This window comes from Choloepus didactylus, chromosome 5 (genome assembly GCF_015220235.1).
Source record: "Choloepus didactylus isolate mChoDid1 chromosome 5, mChoDid1.pri, whole genome shotgun sequence".
In the NCBI taxonomy this organism is placed as follows: Eukaryota; Metazoa; Chordata; class Mammalia; order Pilosa; family Megalonychidae; genus Choloepus; species Choloepus didactylus.
In genome coordinates, this window is record NC_051311.1 from 93249000 (window position 1) to 93270199 (window position 21200).

Here is a 21200-nt window from a genome sequence, read left to right on the forward strand (position 1 = left end):
GGAGGACAGGTGGTTCAAAGGGACACAGTTGAAACATAAGGAAAAGGAAATATAGAATGTAAGCATTGTATCATTGTTGAATCTCTTATACTTCTTAGCTTTGCTTAATGGAATTACATAAAAGAATGTTCTTGTTCATGGGAAGTACCTATGTGAATTATAGTGTATGTTCAAGGATGTGTGCAGCTAACTCTCGTATGTTCAGAAGACAGAAAAATATATGATGGATGACAGATAGGGAGGGAGGGAAAGAAATAGTGATGTGACAGCATGTTAAAGTTGGTGGATTGAGCTATCGGGGGAGGGTGGTCAGGGTATGATGGGATTCTGTGTATGGGGCTAGTATTGTTTTTGCAACTATTCACATAACTTTGAATTTTTTTCAAAAAAAAAAAGTAAATGAATAAAAGGTTTAGGAGTGACAGGAAAAAAATTAAAAAAAAATAAAGAACCTGGCGTTTTGGGGGACATAATACATCTAAACCAGCACAGTCAAAGTCACAGGATAAGAGCAATATACAAAAATCAGTTGTATTTATATATACTAGCAATGAACATTTGGAAAATGAAATTTTAAGAAAACACAATACTACTTAAAATAGCATAAAAAAACATGAAATACTTAGAAATGAATTTTTAAAACCCATATACATGACCTGTATGCTGAAAGCTACAAAATACTACTGAGAAAAATTCAAGTAGACTTCCATAAATGTAGGCTTGTTTATGGATTAGAAGACTTGGTATTCTTAATATGTCAGTTCTTTCCAAAATGATCTATAAATCGACCTAAATTTCACTAGGTTTTCTTATATAAATACAAAGAATTTAGCATAGGCAAAACTTTGGAAAAACAAAACAAAACAATGGTGATAACCTGTCATTTCAAGGCTGAGTGTGGAGGCTAGAGTAATTAAGGGAGTGTGGTATCATAAGGATAAAGGTTTATACCTATGGAAGAGGATAGTGTCCAGAAATAGATCCATCATTGATTTTTGACATACCTCTGAAGGTAATTCAAAGGGGAAAGAAATCTTTTTAAGAAATGGTGCAGGAACAACTGAGTGTCCATATGCAAAAACAAAAACAAACCAACAAAGTAAACCTTGGTTCTTATCATAGACCATACAAAATAATTAAAGTAGATCATAAAACTAAATGTAACCATTAAAACTTCTACAAGAAACCATGAGAAAATTTTGTAGTAGGCCAAGATTTCATGAACCATAAACAAAAACATTCGTAAACTGGACTGCAGTAAAATTAAAAGTCAGCTTTTTAAATACCTTTAAGATAATGAAAAGCCAAGCTACAGACTGGGAGAAAATATTTGATATACATACAGGACTTGTATAAATTTACTTTAAAACCCTCTAATTCCATAATTCCATGTCTATTCCTGGGATTAAAAACCTTGGTTATTGTTTATTTCAGTGCTGAGGAGGGGGACGTACTGGATGATGATGATAATGAAAATGGGATGATGACCAGCTGGAGTTGATGAAGGATGATGAAAAACAGGCAGAGGAAGGAGAGGATGACTCTTAAGCACATAGTGGGGTTTAGAAATGTTATCCCATTTTTTCTTTACCTAGGCACTTGTCTAAGATCAAATTTTTACCAGATCCTCTCCCTTAGTATCTTCAGCACATGCTGTTCTCCCTATCATTTTATTGATCTTTTCAAAGAATCAGCCTTTTATTTATTGATATTTTCCTAATGTTTTTCCATTTTCTGTTTCATTGTTTCTGCTTTTCATTATTTCTATTCTTTTAAGAACAGAACTTGCTCTTCTGTTTCTAGAAGAAATAGGTTGGAGGCTTAGATTGATTTGTGACCTTCTCTACTAATATTAGTAGTTAAAGCTATAAATTTCTGTAAGCACTTTACATCCCACAAATTTTGATACTGTATTTTTTATTATTATTCAGTTCAGATTATTTCTAACTTCTCTTTTAATTTCATTTTTAACCCTTAGGATATTTAAAATAAGAGTGTTGTTCAAGTTCTGATATTTAAGGAGGTTTTCAGATTTTTTTTGTTTTTGATTTCATATTTAATTCTGTTGTGGTCAGAAAACACTGTGTATGATTACAGTCCTTTTTAATTTGTTGGGATTTGTTTTATGGATTATCTTGGTAAATGTTCTAAGTGCATTTAAAAGAATGGATATTCTGCTGCTGTTGGGTATAGTGCTCTATAAATGCCAATTCGGTTGACTTCATTGATAGTATGATTCAAGTTATCTGTACTCTTACTCATTTTTGTTGTCTTGTTAATCTCCAGTATTAATCTTGAATTTGTCTATTTCTCCCTTCAGTTTTGCTAGTTTTTGTTCCATTTGTTGTTCTTTAGTAACAGCTTTGTTGATATAATTCAAATACCATAAAATTCACCCATTTTAAGTGTAAAATTCAGTAGTTTTTAGTGTATTCACGGAGTTGCATCAGCATCACCACAATCAGTTATAGGACATTTTCATCGCCTCATCTTGGATGAAACTCTGTAACCAGCTTTGTCCCCGTTCAATCCCTTATCCTCCCCAGCCCTAGGAACCATTTTACTTTCTCTCTATATAGATTTGCTTATTCTGGACATTTCATATAAATGGATTCATATAATATGTAGTCTTTTGTGATTGACTTCTTGCAAGGTTGTTTCATATATTCTGAAACTCCATTATTAAGTGATTACACATTTAGAGTTATTATTTCTTCTTAGTGAATTACCTCCTTTATCATTATATAATGTACTTTTTATCCTGATAATCTTCGTCATATGGGAATCTACTGTGTCTGAAGTTAATATATCCATTTTAGCTTTCTTAAGATTCATGTTTGCACATTATATCTTTTTGCATTCTTTTTCTTTGAACTTATGTGTGTTTCATGTCAAAATGATATAGTTGGGTTGTGCTTTTTTTTAATCCATTGTGACAAACTTGTCTTTAATTGGAGTATTTAGATCATTTAATTCTAATATAATTATCTGTAAATGTGGATTTAAATTTACCATTTTGCTTTTATCCATTTGCATCTTTGGTTCTTTGCTCCTCTTTCCCACTTTCCTTGTCTTTTTTAGCATTCCATTTTACTTTCGCTGTTTGCTTACTAGCTCTATCATTGTGTTTTATTTACTTGGTTGCACTAATCTTAACACAGTCTATCTTCTCTGGCCTCTGCTAATTATTGTCATGTTTTACTTTACGTATGCTACAAACTTCACAATATATTATTACCTTTGCCTTAAACAATTATATTTTAAGGAGATTTAAAATTAGAATAAAATCTTTCATATCTGTTAACTAGTGTTCTTAGATTCTTTTGTCTGGATCTACATTCCCATCTAGTCTCATTTACCTTCAACCTGAAGAAGTTCCTTTAACATTCTTTGTTGTGCTAGTATTCTGGTGGAATATTCTCTCAGCTTTTGTTTGAAAACGTTTTTATTTCATATTTTTGAGGGATAGTTTTGGTGGTTGTAGAATTCTAGATTTGCCTTTTTTTCTTTCAACACTTTAAACATATACTGTTCTTCTCATTGTTTCTGATAAGTCTGTGATCATTCTTATTCTCCACTGTATATAATGTAATGCATGCTTTTTAGATGTGCTTTATCCATAGTTATTAGAAATTTGGTTGATTTGCCTTGTATCATTTTCTTTGTGTTTATGTTGCATGTGATTTTAATCTCAAATCCGTTTTTGAGAATCTTCTATAAAGATATATTTGTATATTCCTAATTGAGTAATTTGGGAAATCTCTAGTATTATATTTAAAGACACTATTAACCCAGTAAACAACAACGGTTTATTTTATTTTTACTTTCTAAGTGGGATATCTTTTTTTATTATGAGTTATTTATGGGTTTTATGTATCAGTGCAGTTATAAGTATCTTTAATATGAAAGTATTCCCTTTTCCCCAAAAATGACCTCTAAATTTAATGCAGTGTTCCCAGCTTCAGCACTTAATTTTATGCAATGCTGACCTCAACGTTAAAATAAAACAGAGTTTTTGGTTTGCACAATTTACCAACATGATATGAATCATTAATTTTTCAAATCTGGGCACAAATGGCTATTATAAAATAGGTGAGTTGTTTTTTATCTGTTTAGGTTGAAACCCATGGTGTCATCACTTTGTTTACGTATGTAAAGTCGTCTTTCAATTATAATTTAGCTTTATTTCTAATACAGTACTTTGGTTTTGACCATAAACTCTTTTTGCTTTGGATTTAATATGGACTTAACAGAATGAAACCTTGACAAAAGATTCTTCATCATCTCATTTTCTTTTTCAGGCCTGATCAACCCCGAATAACCAAAGATGTAATTTGTTTTCATGCTGAAGATTTCTTAGAAGTAGTGCAGCGAATGCAGTTAGATTTACATGAACCTCCACTGTCTCAGGTATTTTTTAAATAATTATGTTTTGTCTTTTGTTTAATTTTATTATGGAAAAGATTTAATTGTATTCCTTTTGTGCTTTTTTAGTGTGTCCAGTGGGTTGATGATGCAAAACTTAATCAACTGAGGAGGGAAGGCATTCGCTATGCCAGGATTCAACTGTATGATAATGACATTTATTTCATTCCGAGGAATGTTGTGCATCAGTTTAAGACAGTTTCAGCTGTATGCAGTTTAGCATGGCATATTCGGCTCAAATTATATCACTCAGAGGAGGACACTTCTCAGAATGCAGCTACTCATGGAACAGGCACATTACCAGATCCCACAGCATCAGTTCTTGGACCTCACACTGACAACACAATTTGTGCTGTAAGCAAAAACTCTTTGGATTCTGCTTGTTCAGACATGCTTCATTCTAAATATGAATTGCAGCAGATTAAACATGAACCTGTTCCATCTGTAAGAATCAAGGAAGAAACTGTGAATGTTAATATTCCTGAAAAGACTAGAGCACCCAATAATACGGATGGCAAGAATATTAAAGCAAAATTGGATCATGTTCAATTTACAGAATTTAAGATTGACGTGGAGTCTAAATTTGGAAATACCAACAAAGATTTAAAGGAAGAATTTTGCCCTGGAAGTCACATGAGTCTAGTTGATACAAGGCAACATAGTTTAGCACATTCAAATCAAGATAGAAAAGATGATGACATTTTGTGCTAAATTTGTACAGACCATTTAAAATTTTTTTTTTTTAAATTTAATAATGTAATAAAAATTCATGATTTCTGAAGCAAGCCAGGGACTTGCTCCCATGTCTGTTACAAAATATAGTTTATGTAGCTTTGTAACATTCCTCAGTGCCTGTCCATAACTGTGAAATATCAGAGCACTTAGGGCCAGATGCACTGTAAACATTACAGGTTTAAACAAAAGGAGTCTTTAAATCATTTGAGTTAAAGGTTTTAGACTACAGCTGACGTTAACATACATACATACATATATATGTGTGTGTGTATGTGTGTGTGTGTGTGTTATTTTGTAATATGAGCCAGAATTCCTTTTCGACAATTTAAGGCTTTTCCATAGAGCTTATTTATACTGGGTTTTTTTTTTGTTTTTTTGTTTTCCATTTTAAATGTGTCAGCACTGTAGTGTAAATAGCTTTACAGATCTTTTTAGTGTGATTTATACTGAAATGTGAGCCACTTAATAAAGGTTCATAATGACAAATATGTTTTCTTTTTGGTCTGCAAATTGATAACTGACAATTGAGTTAAATCATTTATTTGATGTTTCTTTCTGCTGGTACTTCCATTTAGAGTGGTTATGGAGTGCAAATGTATGTATTCAAATCTAGGGAATATTTAAATTCCCCACACTGTGTAAGCATTTTTAAACACCAAGATTCAGTTATGAAAGTGTGAATGTGTGTGTGTATGGGAATGTGTATATCATGTTTTGGATAATTTCTTAGGTTGCTGAATAAGATGAATACATGAATCTTCCTACTCCTAATCCCTTGAATACATTTTTAAAAGATTTATATTCAACATTAAGAAAACAGTTTGGTATAGAAACAATTTTAGAAAGTTGGGAGAAATAAGGTCTTTTACTGATATCTAACCCTTCTAACTAATAAAGTTAAGTGGCCTGATTACATAGCTCTAACATAAAGTTTCTTTTCATTGTGTAGAATGATAAGTGTAAAAACTTTTCTTACTCATAAACACTTGCACTGTACTTAAATGTGGCTGAGTAAAAATCTTTAGTTATAGAAAGAGTAATTATGAGCAATTAAAATCAATCCTCTTTTACATTTTTTCTGGCAGAATGGGAGGAAAATACAGCAAATACAAAATTGTAGAATAAGGGCAGTGACTCAAACTGCCAATACAGAGTTACAACTGACAATATTATGTGGTACCTCATCTTTCTCAGGATCCCCCTCCCTTTCCTAGCTAATAAATCAGAGTACTTCCTTTTCAGAAGAAGTTCTGGAAAATAAAACTAGGTAGGAAACAGGATTGCGGGTGCCTATCTAAAGATAATTAGTAAAACAATGGACTTCAGCACTATTTAAGACTGCTGCCACCTGTGGAATTAAAAGTCAAACAAATGTCTTTGATACATGCTTTGATGTAAGGAACTCTGCTCTTTGCAAATCTTTTTTATTTTGTTTTGTCTTTGGTATTATTTTGACTTATACTTGGTTGATGACTTTCAACTGGGGTTCTTCATGCTGCTTTTTGGGCCGGTGATATCAAAACTGCTCATCTTTCTGGTTATGGAGAAGCCACTTAGAGGCATTTCACCGGAACAAATAAGAATTAACTGCAGCAATGATGTCATTTCTGGCCCCTAGATTAATAAAAGGGTAAGCAAATATTGTAGAAAATCTTGATGCTTTGTAGGAAATTAGTATATTTGCAACATAGGAAGTCTTATGGGATAAGAAAGTATAAATCATGTTAATGTAAATAGGGTTTTGTTTTGTTTTATATGTGGCTGTCTTGTCCTGCTCCCATTTCTTTAATCTTCCATCTAAATTTATGGATTTGCACCTATCTTTTTGGGAGACAAAAGCTTATAACAAGCCAGTATTGAAAAAATAGGAGGAAATGTGTTTAAAATATTTTTCTGGCTTTTCTTTTTTAATTGAAGGATGATCTATTTAACAAGGTTTGTTTTTATTTCCAGGAGCACCTATATAGATGCACTATAATACAGTGACTTGAGGCAACCCTTCCAAAATACATGAGCCTTAAAAAGAAAATTGTATCTAAAGCAACCATAATGGTTGTTTTTAGGTATAGTTGCCTATATAATATAAACTTCTCCATAATTTGAAAATTTAATTGTTTTGTAAAACACATACATATCTGTGGAGGTGAAGTAGAAAAATCATTGGGCTCAGATTTCAATACACAGCCTTGAATAATACTTAATTTTCCTTGTCTTATGGGTCATAATTTAAAAATCCTCTTTAAATGCAATCTGAGAACTTGTTGTCTACCTTTGTTACACACAAATACTTTCTATTTAATATACTGCATTATATTAATGGTTTCCTAGTTAGTAAATTCCAGATCTTTATCTGAACACAGTTTTTTGTTTTTATTTCTAATTTCTTGGATCAGAACAATAAAGCACTTAAGATATAGTTTCCAATATGGTCATAGGTTAATTAAAATAAACAATTGTTATATAAATTAAGTTGATACACAGACCTTTAAAAAAAAATGAAGTTACCTCAATGGTGTCTGCTATGTGCTTTTTTAAAAAATTACTTTTGTTCATATCTTTTATCTATCTAAGTAATATATATTCCATACTCAGGTTAGCTGGCTAACTAGCAAAAGAATTAAGCATTTGTGATATTAAGTTGAAAACTTTGCTAAAGCCATATTCCTTATCTTCCTTCTCAATAAGGCTGTTGACCTTATATAAAGAGTAGATTGATCTGGCACAGACCATGTGTGTGTGCAAGTATATATGCATGTCTGCGTGTATAAGTTTGTTTTTTGGAAACACTGTGTTTCCACATATATTCATTTTTAATCTATTCTGTAACTTTTGGTGGGGCTGGGAGGCGGATCATGGAGGGTAGGGGAGATTTGATTTCTTGGGTTGAGTCTTCAAGGTATTTTATTAATGTTCCTGAGTGTAAAACAGTTTTTCCCCAATAGTAATGGCAGATAAGATCATTTCTGTAAACAGTAAATTAGCATTGTTCTTGGTAAATTTACATTCAGCTGTCCTTTGGACAAGTTCATTGTCATGTAAAGCAAATATCTCAAAATTTATTTTACATTTAGCAAAGGTGCAAGATGTGTTTTTGGAGTTTGAAAGGAATTTTCCTTGTCTTCCACCTTTCAATAAATACTAAAATTAATGACTGCAGTCTTTTTACCTTTGTTATGTAATTATTTCCTTATATTTGGCATTTTGTTTTAATCTCGATATCTTTAGAAGTTATTGGTTTTCTGTCTTCAGCAGAAACCACTGAAAATTATTCCAATCTGAAGATCTTTTTTCCTCTTAAAACCTAATGATTAAAAGTTGATTTAAGCTAACAGAGGGAAGAATAGTTAGGATTATCTTAAACAAGTTTGCTGAACTAGTTAGGGATGGGTGTTTGGATAGTATGGTAAAAAAAATCACCTTCCTTGTTTCCTCTAAACAGGCCTATTTTTCCCCCAGGAGGGGAGTACAAAACTGCCATGCCATTCTTTTCAAAATACTTTTAGGCTGCTCAAAAGTGACTCGGTAGATCTTGTTTTTCAGAGTGGTAGAATAACTCTTACTTAAGCTTTCTTCCACCTGATGCAATTACTTTGATGTGTAGACAAAATTTTATGAGCTTTAGAATGTATTGTCTGTGTCATGAGTTATATTTGGTATGTTTGGCAATGACAGTATACTTCAGATAATTAAGAGGACAACTCAGGACTAGTAAATCCTGTTAGCTTCTGTCTTGGCTTTTCTATTCAGTTCTTCCTGTAAGCCTCTGCATACTACAGATGGAAATGACTATTTTTTAGAATGTTAAGCACAAGTTGGCTAAAAGCAGAGATGTCTTTATAAGCTTATTGACCTTCTATATCACATCTCTACTGGGAGAGTTGAAAAAGAAGGGGAAAACACCTTGCATTTCAGGTTATCTTCTCTTCTAGCTCTTAATGGACTTCAAAAACCCAGTCAGGAAGTGAAATGAGCTGAGAACAAAATATGGGCAAGTAGAACTTAAGTTAACTAGAAATTAAAATTACTACTTGTACGTTCATTACTGTAATCTTCCTGCCAAGAACTACACTGGTAAAATATGAGACCTTTGGATCCTTCATTTTGAAGTTTAGAATTTATGCACCTGTATTTTTAAAATGTTAAATTTTTATGCTTTCCTATCAGGTTCCCTGCTATTATATAACAGAAGATTGTTAAGTATGTAGACCTGGAGGCAAGTCAGTATAGTAGCAAATAGTTTGTGTAATACTTAAAATTTAAAAATTTATTTGGCCAGTTTGGCCTCTGCCCCTCCCCCATGTAAAACCTTGAGGTTTTGTTTGTTTTTTCCTTCTTAAGAAACCCCATTTCTTGAATTTCGTTTTTGCTCAAGCTCTTGTTCCATCATTCCTCTTAAATGACAAAATTTTTGGAAATCTCCTTCTAGCTTCACTTGCTCCTCTTCCAAATTATTTCTCATCACACTATAATTTCACTGTAATGCTGAAATTTAACTACTCAACTGAAATGGTCCTCTCAAAGGTCACCTTTTGACTATCGAATCTAGTGGCTGCATTTCTTTTTTTGGGGAAGGTGGGTGGTTGGGGTCTGGCTTTCTCTTTAGTTTTCGTCACACTGTGGGGTCTCAGTCAGTAAAGGCACTTATATATATACTCAGGCCAACTCTCCTCCCCCACCCCCACCTCTCTATTGGGGGGGGGGCGGGGGAGCACATTTCCCCTTGATGTCCCCCTTGGTAATGGTCTGTGGGTTTCCCTAACTGTTAGGCTCTGGGGAAGTATCCAAGGCCTGTGACCTCCAGACAGCACATAAAGGGAGGGTTCCAGATATAGGATATAGGAGTAAGGTTCAGAATGCAGGATGTCCTTGGAGCTGCCCCCCCAGCTAGCAGGGAGCATGACGGGGGGGCTGCAGGAGGTGGGTTGGCACTAGGGAGGGGCAGCTTGTCCAGGCTTCCTGGAGACCTGCATTTCTTAATACTTCTATTTAACCCTTGCAGCACTTATTATCAACCATTTCCTCCTTAAAACTCTTAAATTTCTTTAGAAGGCTTCTTTTCCCTATCCACCATCATTTACGATATTCTCCAGGATTCTTTCCTTTAAGCATGTATACTCTGCCCCTGAACTATCTTCATGTCCTCATGAATTCAGTCAATCTTGGTTTCTCATTTAAGCACAGATGATCCATATGGTCAAATCTTAGTTCTTCAATCCTTCCTCCCTTCCCTGCTAATTTGGGTACTGACATTACTCAATATATATGGTCATGTCTTAGTAATCTGATTTCTCTATCTTTTCCTCAAACCATGTCCAATTTTATCATGAGGTTTGTGTGTGTGTGTGTGGTTTACATCTAACTATATATTTTTGTGGTAACATATAACACAATTTCCCCTTTTTAAATATATATATATATATTTATCAGAGATGTATGTTTAAAGAAAAATCATGGAGAAAATAGAGTTCCCATACACCAGCACCCTACCCCACCCACTATTATCACTTTGCATTAGTGTGGTCCCTTTGTTAACAACTGATGAAAGAATATTATTATAATCATACTGTTAACTACAGTCCATAGTTTACATTAGGGTTCACTATGTAGTACAGTCTTTTTTTAGAATTTAATAACATATACAACCTAAAATTTCCCCTTTTAACCACATTCAAATATATGATTCAATGATATTTATTAAATTCCCAATGTTGTGCTACCATCATCACCATTTATTACCAAAACTTTTTCATGACTCCAAACAATCTCTGTACCTATTAAGCAGTAAGTCCCATTGCTTAATACTATACCAGCCCTTGGTAATTCGTAATCCACTTTCTGTATTAATTTCATTCTAGATATTATATAAATGGAATCATACAATATTTGTCCTATTGCCTCTGGCTTATTTCACTCAACATGATGTCTTCAAGGTGCATGTTGTAGCATGTATCAGAACTTCAGGCCTTTTTATGGTGGAATAATCTTCTATTGTATGTATCTTAATGCATTCTGTTTATTCCTCTGTTGTTGGGCACTTGGGTTGTTTCCGCCTTTTGTCTATTGTGAGTAATGCTGCTATGAACAATGGCATACAAGTATCTGTTTTAGTCACTGCTTTCATTTTTTGGGTATATACTTAGAAATGAGGTTTTCATGAGTTGAGCCCAGAAATGTTTATAATCCATCTACTACCCTTGTCATGTCATAGTCATAGATGTCTATCTCAACTGGATTCTTAAAATAGCCTAAAATATTTTAGGTTGCCTGCAGTCCTCTGCCTCTCTCTCCCATCATTCTAATCCATTCTCACTATTACCACCAAATTAAACTTTTCTTTGGCATATGATTGTTATTCTTCTGCTTTAAAATATTTCAGGCTCCTCCTTTCCTAAAGAGTAAAGGCCAAATGCTTAGCAAAGCGCTGGAGTCTTCACAATATGGCCCTTCCTTTCTAGCCTCATCTACCACAATCTCTTCCATTTGATATGCCAAGTTTTTAGCTTTAACAGATAACAGTACTTTCCATGTCCTCTGTGCACTTTTACACTTACTTTGCCTTCACTGGAAACAACTGCCTGGAATGTGACATAATGAAATCTTTTCAAAACTTGTTAAACATCATCTCTTCTATATAGCCTTTTTTGCAAAATTAGTTCTTTCCTCTGCTTCCTTGTGCCTCTTAGTTCACACCATATAATACACATTAGTTAAATACATGTTGAACTGTTCTAGCTAAATAATGAGCTGGAAGTCAGGAACTGGCTTAATCACTTTGGTATTCCCAATATCTAATATATAGTATACTATATACATATGTTCAATAAATATCTGAAAGAACAAAAGTTATACCTTAACTTCATTGGGGTGGGGAAAACAAATTCTGTAGGTTTCCGTAACTTATTATTTTAATTAATAAAGCAATTCTAGAAATGTATCAGAAGGAAAAGTGGAGAAAATTAGATCATCAGGCACTATAAAGAGTCCCAAGTTTTTATTTTGTACTTAGCATGATGGATAAAGGATAAGAAGCCACCTGTTAGATATTCAGGCCCATAGGTTAATTTGGAGAGAGTAAATATTGTGTAACACAATTAAATCTATAAAACTTACCCAACTTTTTTCCCTTCAGTTAGATTTTGTGGAGACACTGGAAATTATTACAAATTAAAAATAAATTTTAAATATGTCTAAAGTGATTAAAATGGCAAAATTCATGTAACCAGCATCTTAATATCTCATGGGAGATTTAATCCTAAATCTTATTATTAAGAGAAACTTGGTTATATTTAGAGAGGCATTCTGATTAAGCTTGTGTGCTTCCTTATTCTTTACTGATACTGTCAACAAACAGTCAAAAATTGAAGAATATTGAAGCAAGATGATAACATGTACTAGTTTTTAAGTCTATATCCATTCTGTTTGCAGGAGTGGGATAAAAGGACACAAAGGTGGCACATTTTTACAGACAATCCTTCTGTAAAGCCACTTCACTAGGTTTATGTCGGGTTGAAAGCATTCGTAGCAGTACAGCTGTGTGTCCCATCCCAGTACAGCATCTGGGAAGAGGATAAAGTTTCATGAGTGGGTCAAGGAAAGGTGTGGTGGAGGTAGATGGGATCAAAAACAAACTTCTTCCTATTTTGCTATTTTGCCCTGGGCTGGCAATTCAAAATCATGTCTTGTCTTACAGACTGCCTATTCCTGATTTAAGTGAATTACAAATTTTGTTTGTAGTATATAAATGATAGTGGGAGTAAATTTGCTTTGTGATATAGTTGTCAATGTAGCATGATTGGCTGACTTTAAGGCCAGTGAAAAGGGGACAAAACATTAAAGTATGAGGTAGATCCCCCTCATAAAAACATTTAATCCAATGTAATCTTCACCTAGCATTTGATAAATGACATTTTCCATTAATTTTTGTTTTTGTTTTTTTTCAGTAGGAGACCTATTTGTGGAAGTAGCATTTGGATTCACACTGGTTCTTCCATGTATCAGTGACCATGGACTAATTTTATTTCATTTATCTGGACTCCAGTTTCTTTATCATTATAATGAGGGTTTCTTATCAGTTTTAACATACTGTAATTCAATATATCTTCAATATTTATGTCATGAAGTACCAATAATACTTGAGCTCAAATCGATATTTGACCAATCAAGATTAAAAGAAACCTCTTTGGTAGACTGTGGTTTGCTTCTTAATAAACTGCTAAAAGGACGCTCATAATTTTGTTCTCAATAAAGAGAAGTAACTTATTTTCTTGATGACTTGGAAGCATAGTGATATGCCTATCCTATGTGAAAATGGATCTATGGTTTCCTCTCCTTTGCCTATTACTTTTGTTTGTCAGCCAAGATCATTTCCTATTTGCTGCACTGTCAAAGATGATCCAATTTGTATGGATAAGAACTCTTAAATGTACAATAGCTTTAGCCCAGTGATGAGTATCTCCTTTTTGTAGCTTTCTGAAGTATTTTACTTTGTGGTTGGACACTCTCCATTGATGGATGTATGTTCACATTTCATATGGCTGGCTGAGGCTGCCATATTTGGCTTCCATTTTCATAAAATGTTACTGAACAAGTTGCCAAGTTTTTAAACATCAATTTTGTACTTTTCATATTTTCTAGTCCTATAAAAAGTTATTTTGTTCACAAGTTATTTTTACTGGGAATTTTTGATAACAAATCTATTCCCTAAATCAGATTGAGTTACTTATCCATGCTGATCTGTAAAATAGAGGCTTTAATAAAAGCCTTTGATGTTTAAATTTCTTTCTTGAAACAGTGTTACTTCTTTTTATAAATCTCATGAGTAAACATCTTTGTAGTATCAACAAAGTATCTTGTAACTAAAAACAAGCCTAGGAAAGTATTTTTCTGCATTACTAATTGTATACATGTATAATTCCATTTGTTTTGCTTTTTCTACCTGGGAGCATGATTTCTATTTTCTATTTATCTTTCATTACTTAATGTTTAAATGTGTTCTAACTACTGAGGAACAAATCAATAATAACTTTTGCTGCTTTACATGTTTAGTTTGACAGTGTATCAAGTGAGGTAAGGGAAGAGTTTTATTTTCTGGAAACCCTTTATTTGCTATTAATATTGACTGATCCTGGTATATAAACAGGTTGATTATTGTGTTGCTTTTTTACATATACTCCTTACCCATTTCTGTCCCCCTTTCTTATTGTTAGAACTATTTCTGAGATTTCACCATTCTGCTTAAAAATCTCATGCAGAATTTCTGCTTTTCGTTGTTTTATGTCTAGTTTAGGGATCAGAAGACTATAGCCAATAGACTATATATGGCCGATCACCTGTGTTTCTAGGGCCTGTGAGCTATGAATGCTTTTTATTTTATTTATCTTGCTTTATTTTTCTATTAGAGAAGTTGTAGGTTTACAGAACAATCATGCACAAAATACAGGATTCCCATATACTACCCTACTATTAACACTAACATTGGTGTGGTACATTTATTAAAATTGATAAAAGCATATTTTTATGACTCTACTATTAACTATAGCCCATGTTTTTTTGTTGTGTTTTTAGACTTCAGTCAAGCTTTTAATAAGAAAAGATCATAAAATAACAGTTTCTCATCACTGTACATTAAGACTGCACACTTCTGGATGGAGAGATCAGTTGTCAGTGATTTGCTTTTCTATGACACTTGAGCTGCTGCGCAGTTCTGACCTGAATTTATCCCAAGTCTCGAGGGAAATGAATTCAAGCCAATGACTGACAGCAGCGGTGGCCAGTACAGGAATGTGATCCTGGGTGTCCACACCCCACCCCCACCCCTCTTCTGGGAAGGACATGAGCCTTCTCCAGGTCCAATCAAACAAAACAGCTATAACTCATCCTTCCCCCACCCCTCGAGGTATTTGCAAATGGGACGGTGCCCAACCTGGGCCCCCCGGGGGATGGGGAGAACAAGTGATGGGTGGGGGTACAGAAAGGCTCCCCTCAGCACCTGGCCGCACGGGGCTGCACCAAGTGGAGGGGGGAGCCCTGGGGACCTCCCTGTCCCAAGTGAGGTCTGTTACGCAGTGTTTTTGAGGTCAATAAATTACAGCAATAAAACAGCAAGGTAAGTTAGGGGGAGGGGCTCATGGTAGAAAATCAAGTGGGGTGACTGAAGCTGGGGGGATCCTGGGAAACAGGTCCTGGGCAATCTCAATCCTCACAGTTCACCCCCATCCCCACCCCCCCAATTTGGAATGTCAGACCAAAGCTCTGGTTGGCCCCTGTCCACCCCCTCACTCTTGGCATCAGATTCACAGATTCCATTTAGGCTGAGTCACACCTGCCCCAACATAGTTCTGGAAAACAGCAAGGACTCTGGTTCCTTGTGGGGGGCGGGTGGGGTGGAGTAGCCCATGTTTTTCTGTTTGTGTAGTGCAGTTCCATGGATTTTAAAAAACATTATTCCATACAACCAAACATTTCCCCCTTTAACCACATTCAGATATATATGTCAGTGCTGCTAATTACATTCACAATGTTGTGCTACCATCACTACCATCCATTACCAAAACATTTCCATCTTCCCAAACAGGAATGTGTGCAAGTTAAGCCTTAACTCCCTATCCCCTATCCCTGTGGTTTTCTGTCCAGCAGTAGCCATGGTGACGCAATGAATTACTCGAGACAAAAGTCAAGAGAGGCGAGAGTGAGAACAACTCAAGGGAGAGTGTCCTCCCAAGCAATTCTCATTTCAGTTTTTATTGAGATTTTCGGGGAAGGGAGACGTGCTGGCATTCAAGGCTGTTTAGGGAGGCAGGAGGGGAGGCAGGACATTTTGACTTTTATGACACAAAGATCAACAGGCAAGTAGACAACAGATAAGCCTGGCTTTGGGAGTGGAATGTACTACGTGCAAGAACATAGCATAGCAAAGCGAGACATTCTAGTTTACAATATTTTATCTACAGAATTCCCAAATATACTTACCCCATCCCGTTAATCTATATTCTAGATTCTCACTCCATGAGTTTGCTTATTCCAATTATTTCCTATCAGTGAGATCATACAATATTTGTCCTTTTTTTGTCTGCTTTATTTTACTCAGCATGATGTCTTCAAGGTTCATCCATGTTGTCACATGTATCAAAACTTTATTCCTTTTTATGGCTAAATACTATTCTGTTGTATGTATATACCACATTCGTTTATCCCCTCAAAGGTTGCTGTTTTTATCTTTTGCAATTGTGAATAATGCTGCTGTGAACATTGGCAAATATCAGTTTGAGTCCCTGCTTTCAACTCTGGAGTATATACCTGGTAGTTGGATTGCCAGGTATATGGTAATTCTCTCCTCAACTTTCCAAGGAACTGCCAAACTGTCTTCCACAGTAGCTACACCATTTTATATTCCCACCAGCATCCTCTTTCTTTTAATAGTAGTCATTCTAGTGGGCATAAAATGGTATCTCAATGTGGCTTTGATTTGCATTTCCCTGATGCCTAATGATGCTGAGCATCTTTTCATGTGCTGCTTGTCCATCTGTATATCTTCTTTGGAGAGATGTCTATTCAAGTCTTGCCCATTTTTAAATTGGGTTACTTGTCTTTTTGTTGTTAAGTTGAATGATTTCTGTATACATTATGGATATTAAGCCCTTATCAGATAAGTAATTTCCAAATTTTTCCTCCTTTTCCTCCCTTTGTATAGATTGATGTTCTACTTTCATGATAAAGGCCTGTGAGGTAAAAAAAAGTTTTTAATTTTGATGAGGTCCCATTTATCTTTTTTTTTTTTTAATTGCTTGTGCTTTGGGTATAAAGTCTAAGAAACTATTGCCTAACACAAGGTACTGAAGATGCTTCCCTTGTTTTCTTCTAGGAGTTTGATAGTTCTGGCTCCTGTATTTAGGTATTTGATCCATTTTGAGTTGATTTTTGTATAAAGGAGGAGGTGAGGTAAGGATCCACCTTCATTCTTTTGCAAATGGAGATACAGTTTTCCCAACACCATTTGTTGAAGAGGCTATTCTTTCCCAATTGAGTGTCTTTGCCCCTTTGTCAAAAATCAGTTGGCCATTAATGTGAGAGTCCTTGTAACATAATGTTGTGATTACTGTGGCTTTGTAATAAGTTCTAAGATCAGGAATTGTGAGTCCTCCAACTTCATCCTTCTTTTTCAAGATGGCTTTGGCTATTTGAAGTCCTTACCCTTCCATATAAATTTGATTATGGCTTTTCCTATTCTGCAAAGGTTGCTGGAATTTTTACTGTGATTGCATTGAATCTGTAAATCACTTGGGTAGAATTGACATCTTAACAATATTTAGTCTTCTAATCCATGAACATGGAATGTCTTTCATTTACTTATGTCTTCTTGGATCTCTTTTAGAAGTGTTTTCCTATGTACAAGTCCTTTACATCCTTGATTAGATTTATTCCTAGGTATTTGGCTCTTTTGAGTTGCTATTGTAAATGGAATTTTTTTCTTGATTTTTTCTTCCAGTTGTTCATTTCTAGTGTATAGGAACACTACTGGTTTTTGGGTGTTGATCTTGTACCCTGCCACTTTGCTGAATTCATTTATTAGCTCTTAAGATCTTGGTTGTGGATTTTTCTGTACTTAGGATTGTATCATCTACAAATAGAAGTTTTACTTCTCTCTTTCCAATTTGATGCCTTTTATTTCTTTATCTTGCCTAATAGTTCTGGCAGAACTGCCAGACACTGGTGACAGTGGGCATCCTTGTCTTGTTCCCGATCTTAGAGGGAAAGCTTTCAGCCTTTCACCATTAAGTAGGATGTTAGCTCTGGGTTTTTCATATATACCCTTTATCGTGTTGAGGAGGTTTCCTTCTAGTTCTAGTTTTCCAAGTGTTTTTATTAAGGAGTATTGGATTTAATGAAATGCCTTTTCTAGGTCCTTTGAGATGATCACGTGCTTTATTTTCCCCCTTCATTTTGTTAATGTTGAATAGTACAGTAATTGATTTTCTTATATTAATGTCCCTTGCATACCAGGAATAAATCCCACTTGATCATGGTGCATAATTCTTTTAAGGTGCTTGCTGTATTTGGTTTACTAGCATTTTGTTGAAGATTTTTGCATCTATATTCATACGAGATACTAGCCTGTAGTTTTCTTTTCTTGTGGTTTTTTTTTTTTAATCTGGCTTTGATATGAGTGTGATGTTGGCCATGTAAAATGAATTAGGGCGTATTCCCTCCTCTTCAACTTGATGGAAGAGTTTGAGCAGAATCAGGGTTAAGTTTTCTTGGAATGTTTGGTAAAATTCCCCCGTAAAATTCCTGGGCTTTTCTTTGTTGGGAGGTTTTTGATTACTAATTACTAATTCAATCTCTTTAGTAGTAATTAGTGTACAGTTGTCCATAATATCCTCTTAGGGAAGATACATCCCCCAAAGAGTTATCTTCTCAACTTGAATTCCTCCTTTGTCTCTCTGACTCTCTTAACTCCACCCTTGCCTGGGTCAGCAGCTGCCAATTGAAAATGCCTGAGGCTTTCTCTAATGAGCTGCATAGAATGAGAAAAAAAATGGAAAAGATCAAAAGCCCCTTTTCAGAGTCTGTCTCCAGCCTCTCAGTTTCACTGGTTGACTGGAGTTTGTACCCAGGTCTCTGTGCCCCTTTTTTGGGGACACAGCCATTCTCCATTCTCCAGCTCTTAGATCTCAGCCATCTCCAAAAGCCTGTGTGTTTATATGTGTGTATACACACACACACACATACACTTTTTTTTTTCTTCAGCCCTGTCTCCTCTCTGTTGGGAGTAACCACAGATTCCTGTTTGCTCAGGGCCTATCTGTGCTTGTATGTTGTATTCAATAGTCCAAATTTGTTAAATTAAAACTGCAGTTGGAGCTTGGCTGAGCCACCCCTCCCTGCTTCAACAGGGACTGCTTCTTTCTCATACAGCAGAAGTTTTGCAGCTCGGCCTGCCAAGCCAGGGGTGAGGGGTGCCAGTCTGCAGTTTTTACTCACTTTATGCTGTGATCTCAGCTGTTCCACCATTCCTGACTGGTGTACGATGTGTGAGCAGTCATAGATGTCCCCCAACAACTGTTCCAGACTATTTACTAGTTGTTTCCAGCTATTTATCAGTTGTCTAGAGGACTAACTAAATTCCACACTTCTCTATGCTGCCATTTTGCCCCACCTCTCTTCTCTTTCTATCATTATTTTTTATGCAATTGCATGTTAGCACCCATAGGAAGTAAGAAGTGGAGTTACATACTAACAATTACAATACAGTAATATTGGCATTTATAATTACCCAAATGATTACCTTTCCCAGAGGTCTTTATTTCTTTATGCCATTTTGAACCATTGTCTAGTGTCCTTTCGTTTCAGTCTGAAGAACTCCCTTTAGTGTTATTTGTAGGGCAGGTCTAGTGGTGATGAATTCCCCCAGCTTTTGTTTATCTGGGAGTGTCTTAATCTCTCCCTCTTTTTGAAAGACAGCTTTGCTGGATATAGAATTATTGGTTGACAATTTTTGCTTTCAGCACTTTATGTCATCCTACTTCCATAGCTTTGGATGAGAAATCAGCATTTAGTCTTACTGAGGCACCTTTGTATGTGATACCTTTTCTCTTGCAGCTTTCAGAATTCTCTCTATATAGATTTTTGACATTTTGACATTTGAATTTGATTATAATGTGTTGTGGTATGCACCTATTTTGGTTTTTCATGTTTAGAGTTTGTTAAACTTCTTGGATGTGAATATTCATGACTCCTTAAATTTGAAGAGTTTTCAGTCATTATTTCTTTGAATATTCAAACTTCTCCTTTCTTTCTTCCTCTGGGATTCATTCCCACAATGCAGATATTAGCACACTTGATGGTGTCCCATGGGTTCCCCAGTCTCTGTTCACCTTTATGCTTTTTAGACTGGATGATTTCAATCATTTTTCTTCAATTTTACTGATTCTTTTTTCTGCCAGCTCCAACCTGCTGATGAGACCCTTAAGGGAATTTTTAATTTCTGTGACTGTTGTCTTTAGACTTTTTTGTTTGTTTTTCATAATTTCCATCTCTGTGTTGATATTCTCTTTATATTCATTTATTGTTTTCCTTTAGTTCCTTGCCCACGATTTCTTTCCTTTTGCTCTTTGGGCATATTTAGGACCTTTTTTTTTTGGAAGTCTTTATCTAGAATGTCCCAGATCTGTTCCTACTCATTGTTCATCTCTAATGCTTTAATTTTCTCCTCTTTCTTGGCCTTCACTTCCTGTTTCTTTTATGTTTTGTAATATTTTGTTGAAACCTGGACATTTTGTATTTTATTGTGTTATCATAGGAATTTAGAATCTGTGTTGTCTGTTCCTTAAGCTTGTAATACTAAGTGTTTGAACAGAGCTTTCCTTCAATAAGCTAGTAACAATAAAGGAATAAAAGAAAATATCTTTCCCAGTCTTTGCAGATTGACCTGAGTGCTCTCCTTCAGAGCTTACCAAAACAATGAGTTCAGAGAAAAGCTTAAGACCAAAGCATAGAGGCCGCCCTCTGCATATAGATCTCTTCTTGGGTATGCATGTGGCCCTTGGAATTCCCCATTTACACAGATATGAATGTTCCCTCTTTTCTAGGAAACAGTTTCCTCACTGTCCCAGTAACTGCACTATATATCCTACAACCAGCAATCCCTTGCCCCCAGCAGCACAACTTGCCTGCTCTCCCACAGTGTTCTGTACCTCTGTGAACTTCCTCTGCATACAGGGATAGTTCTGGGTCGGCAATTCTGTCAGGTAACCACCAGACAGATTGGACCAGACATACATGCTCCTAGTACGTGCACAAGGTTTACTCTGCTCCCCCAGGAACTGTGACCAGGGATCCACACTGGGAGTGCAGGCCAGCTCTGTGCCAGCCAGTAAGGGGTGTGTGAGGAGCCAGCCAGGCTGCCAGACCCTACCATTTTTTAAGTAGCCTTATTCTTGATTCAGCACTTGCCTTGTTACTGCAGTTGTTTAACTGTTTTCTGAAGCTTTGAGAAAGTTATTTCTGTCAGTTCTTGCTGGTTGTTCAAAGCTTCTGTGAGT

At 35.3% G+C, this 21200-nt stretch overlaps 1 protein-coding gene across 3 annotated transcripts in view; it reads left to right on the forward strand.

Annotated features, from left to right (window-relative positions):
* The window catches only part of RSBN1L (round spermatid basic protein 1 like), a 94527-nt gene extending 79979 nt beyond the window's left edge, over positions 1-14548 (forward strand). The window contains exons 7-9 of one of the 3 annotated variants that reach the window (XM_037836499.1): positions 4302-4410; positions 4495-4779; positions 13104-14548. In XM_037836499.1, coding sequence (XP_037692427.1) covers positions 4302-4410; positions 4495-4779; positions 13104-13124 — 415 coding nt within the window. In that variant the 3' untranslated portion in view covers positions 13125-14548. Of the gene's footprint in view, positions 1-4301; positions 4411-4494; positions 8322-13100 lie in introns of those variants that run through there. The other 2 variants (XM_037836500.1, XM_037836498.1) reach the window with 2 other exon arrangements.
* Positions 14549-21200: the final 6652 nt, after the last annotated feature.